The 4,548-nt window shown below is 38.7% G+C and overlaps 1 protein-coding gene across 7 annotated transcripts in view; it reads left to right on the forward strand.

Annotated features, from left to right (window-relative positions):
- Positions 1-4,548, forward strand: part of si:dkey-237h12.3 (teneurin-3) — a 150,833-nt gene that overhangs the window by 137,723 nt on the left and 8,562 nt on the right. For all 7 annotated transcript variants that reach the window (XM_032527549.1, XM_032527552.1, XM_032527551.1 and 4 more), the window contains one exon: positions 2,271-3,148. In XM_032527549.1, the coding sequence (XP_032383440.1) occupies positions 2,271-3,148 (878 nt within the window). The remainder of the gene's footprint in view (positions 1-2,270; positions 3,149-4,548) is intronic.

Consider the following 4,548-nt stretch of genomic DNA (forward strand, 5'->3'; position numbering starts at 1 on the left):
TTTTTTTAAATAGATCCATTCACAGTGTCCTTAATGTCCTGTTTCTGCTGAAAGTGAATTCTTAAGTGTATTGGCTGTCATTGCTAAGAATGAAATTGCTGCATGATCAGGTCTCCCACCTCTCACATGTGTGTACCACACATAACAGTGTTTTTTTTTTTTTGTTGGTGTTTGTTTTTTATTCAATCAAATTTCAATTTTATTAGATTTCTGAAGTTCTATGCAGATCAGCCTACAAAAAGAAAGAGAGTAATAACTGCAACAGTCAAAACTAAATGACCCCGACAGCAGGTATCACAAATATCCATGTGTCCTTTAGAGAATGTAGATAATAATAGAAACGCATTAACACAAATAAGAGCTGTGAGAAAATTAAACCAAGTTGTTTGCAGCATAAGGTCATTTTTTTATGTAAACAGAAGAGAAAGCAATCTGTGTTTGTGTGTGTACATGTGTGTGGGTGAACATGAAGGGAAAGGATCATAAAAGAACAAGAAGACAAAGGATTAAGCTTGTCACTTTTTGCTAATTAATCAAGTCATTTGGTTTGAGCCAATAAAGACATGTTTTTGGCAGGCAAGCATGATCCTCAGGCATCCCAGCTAGAGAATTGGCTCAGTGCAGTTTAACTAGTGGCAGCCTTAAAGGCAGCGGGTTTTACTATTAATCACCCTGTGGAAAAACACAATTCAGGAGCGTTTTGACAGTTTTAATGACAGTTATGTATTTAAAGGCCAGGCCAATCATTTGTGCTGTTACAAATAAGCTTTTTAATTCACTGACACATTTCTGACAAGCAGATTGTAATAGTTGACCAGGGTTAAAGCTTTGGATTTCAATATCTATTTGTTATTTTTACAAGATGTGGTTAATGCTTATATTATTTCTTATGTGTGGAATATTTGGATTTGGATTTAATTTGATATACTCAATTGATCACTTAATGAGCTGCTCCCCTCTCAGGCTACAGCATCAGTCAGTCAGCATGTTCAGGGTTATTTTGGTAGCTATACGATAACCACGAAGGGCATAACCCCCTGAAACTTCACTTAGTTTTAAATCTCAGTATTAGCATAATAAAATGTAAATGTTTAGAGAGGAGGAGAGTATAATGGATGTTTATCTCAACAGTCACTGTGGCCCGACTTATCCTTTAAATCCATGTATCAGCAGGGCTTGCACAAGATGATAAGCACTAATCTAATACCCCAAAGGTAAAAGATGTGCTATTTATTTTTTCCTCCAGGCCAATTGAAATTTTATATTCTAAGTCAAACTAGCAAAATGTAAAGAGAGAATGCCCTGCAATTAAAATAGCTACTTTAATACCTGCACCAGTCAGTGTGTTAATAATTATCCAGATATGCATAAACTTAATCTTCTATGAGGAAGTGAATTGTGTGTATGAGGCCCGGGAAGCAGAAATTAACTTTAAAGAGCAGGACTTTGTCTGTTTATAGCCTATCCACAGCTTAGGCTATTCTGTATATCAGCCTATTTAGAATCTTACATTGCTAGACCATACTCCACAGCGCTGTGGAGTCTGGCTACACCGCTTATCTATTCTGGGATAGGGGGAAAAAGCTATTGCTTGTTAGGATTTTTTTAAACCAATCACAACTCTCCTGGACGGCACAAACCCCTAGATGCATCAACGGTGCCCTTGCAAACTGGATAGTGGAAGGTGAGGGGCATCTGGCATGTGAGAGACATGCTGGATGGCAGCCTTTATACCAGTAATGTACATCTGTTGAGCCATGACTGTAATGCAGATTTATTTATGCCTTCTAAAAAAAAATCTGTTTATTGATGGAAATTACACAGGAAATACTGTACATAGAATAAAATGTATATCAGTAGTAAAATAAGAATTGCCACCATTTTTTCTAACCTTTTTCTTTAAACATCCATCATAAACATAATTCATCAAAATGCCTTGAACTAGCATAACAACACTACAGGTAAAAGACTACGAGCAAAGTAAAATCTAAAATGTACAACAAAAAACAAAATAAAATAAAAAAATAACGGGGAGCGGGAGGACACATCAAGGTATCATATCAAAATGCCATAATAATACTGATAATAATAAATCAGCAAATTTGGGATATGCTATATTGTTAAAATGCATATGAACTGGGCTTATACTACTTACACTGCTGCATTTTATTGGAATAAAAACAAGACTGTCGAAATGGATATTTCCTTTGAATGAACATTAACTTTCATTTCAAATGTGACATTTGAGCTAATGATGTCCTGCATTTCAGGTGATTCTGGAGTGGCCCACTGACCTAGCAGTTAGCCCCATGGACAACTCACTGTATGTCTTGGACAACAACATTGTGCTGCGCATCACAGAGAATGGTCAAGTGAGCATTGCAGCTGGCCGACCTCTTCACTGCCCGTTGGCTGGACTGGAGCGTGGTGTGGCGGGTGGTGAAAGGGCCCAATTAACCCCTATAGAATCTGCCGTTTCCATTGCCATATCTTACCATGGGGCCATCTACATAGCAGAGACAGATGAGAGAAAGATGAGCAGGATCCGAAAGGTTTCTGTGGATGGAGAGCTAACGCATTTGGCCGGGTCTCCCTCCGACTGTGATTGCAAGAATGATGCCAACTGTGACTGTTACCAGACAGGGGACGGCTATGCCAAAGATGCGAGGCTCAATGCTCCATCTTCTTTAGTGGCAGCTCCAGATGGAACACTCTACGTGGCAGACCTGGGCAACATCCGCATCCGGGCCATCTCTAGAAATGGGCCAACTTCCAGTGCAAATACATACGAAGTGGCTTCGCCTGATGCCCAGGAGCTGTATGTCTTTGACAGCAATGGTACCCACCAACACACTGCAAGCCTGCTCACTGGTGACCTAAAATATACGTTCAGCTACAGCACAGAGAATGACATCACAGCTGTTACTGACAGCAGTGGCAACACTCTGAGAATCCGCAGAGATCCTAACCGCACACCGGTGCGTATCGTTGCCCCTGACAACCAAGTGATCTGGCTTACCATGGGCACCAACGGCGGACTGAAAACACTCACAGCACAGGGCCAGGAGCTAGTGCTTCTTACTTACCATGGTAACAATGGCTTGCTGGCTACAAAGACATCAGAGATTGGCTGGACAACTTTCTACGAGTAAGTATTAAGTAGATTGGCAAAAACATTCTGTGGAAATCTTAACACCAGTAGCAAAAGTCAGACTGATTTAGATTGCAATTCATGTAGGCCTTCTGCACCTGGAAACTGCCCATGGTACAAATTAAAACAAACCTCCTACTGAGAGCATTCTATTACAAATTATGTAAAATAAATGCACTTTGTATTCTGGCAACAAAAAAGTACTGCTTCTCATGGACGAGGAGGCAGTATTAACAGCTTGCAGTTGAAGGATTTATTAAACTTCTGTTTGAGCTTGTCACTTACTACTACCTACTACTGAGCTGAGTTTGACACTGATACTTGTTTTCCTTTTTAATTTAAAATGTATGTGGCACAAAGACAAAATGATTGCTACTGTTGCGTGTGCACTCTTATGTATCTAACCCTTTGTGTGTTATTTCCTGTCTCACAGCTCAGTACAAGTTTACTCTATAATTGGTAACCGTCCTTACCTGCAAACTGCTTTAGGGTGCGCATTTAATAGAAACCTAATTATAAAATTTGCCTCAGATCTGTTAAATAGCCTAATTAGACTATAACTTCTTTTCCTTATTCATTTTTTTTACTTGACTAAAAAAAAGGAGAGTTAAACTAAATCACCATCCATCATTATATTTCACTACAATACACCACCTGGACTCTCTATCATAACAACACTTATTTCGGTTGCGTGGCCTCTCAGTTAATTTTTCTCACTTGGGTAATAAGTTGTCATGTCACATTATGCCATGAATGATATCCCCCACTATAACTAAAAAAGCAAAGCATTCAGTTGAGATTATAATGCCAGATCAATCATCCAAATAATTAAATTCATTAGTGTGATATTGTTATATACTAAACTGATAGCTGATGAGATGTGTGGTTATTAGTGCTGTCAAACGGTTAAAATATGTAATCGCATTAATGTCATAGTTAACTCACGATTAATCACATTTGTATCTATTCTAAATGTCCCTTGATTTCTTTTCGTCCCATTATTTTTTCCTCATTTTAATGCTCTTATCAACATGAAAAAGTGATTCGGCTTGCTTTGTGCAAATGTTTTTTTATTGAAAACAACATTGGCATATAGCCTACTAGTGTGAAATTTTACACGTAACATTCTCACTTTGTGCAAATAATCTCTCACACAATGTAACACTGTCCATCAATAAAAGGGCATCAGCTGAGTGCTTGGCCATCAGGTGGTATTTCAGACTGGAGGTGCTGCAATGATCGCTCAGATGAACGACAAAACACACAGACTACTTTGGTCTGGTCAATGGAACATTTGGCAACTTTTAAAAAGTAAATTTTCCGTTCAGAATCTTATTGGTGTCCATTTTGGCGTCTTGCGCTCGCCTTCCACTCAAAACGTAACGTTACTACTCTTT

The sequence above is a fragment of the Etheostoma spectabile genome, chromosome 10, assembly GCF_008692095.1.
Source record: "Etheostoma spectabile isolate EspeVRDwgs_2016 chromosome 10, UIUC_Espe_1.0, whole genome shotgun sequence".
NCBI lineage: Eukaryota > Metazoa > Chordata > Actinopteri > Perciformes > Percidae > Etheostoma > Etheostoma spectabile.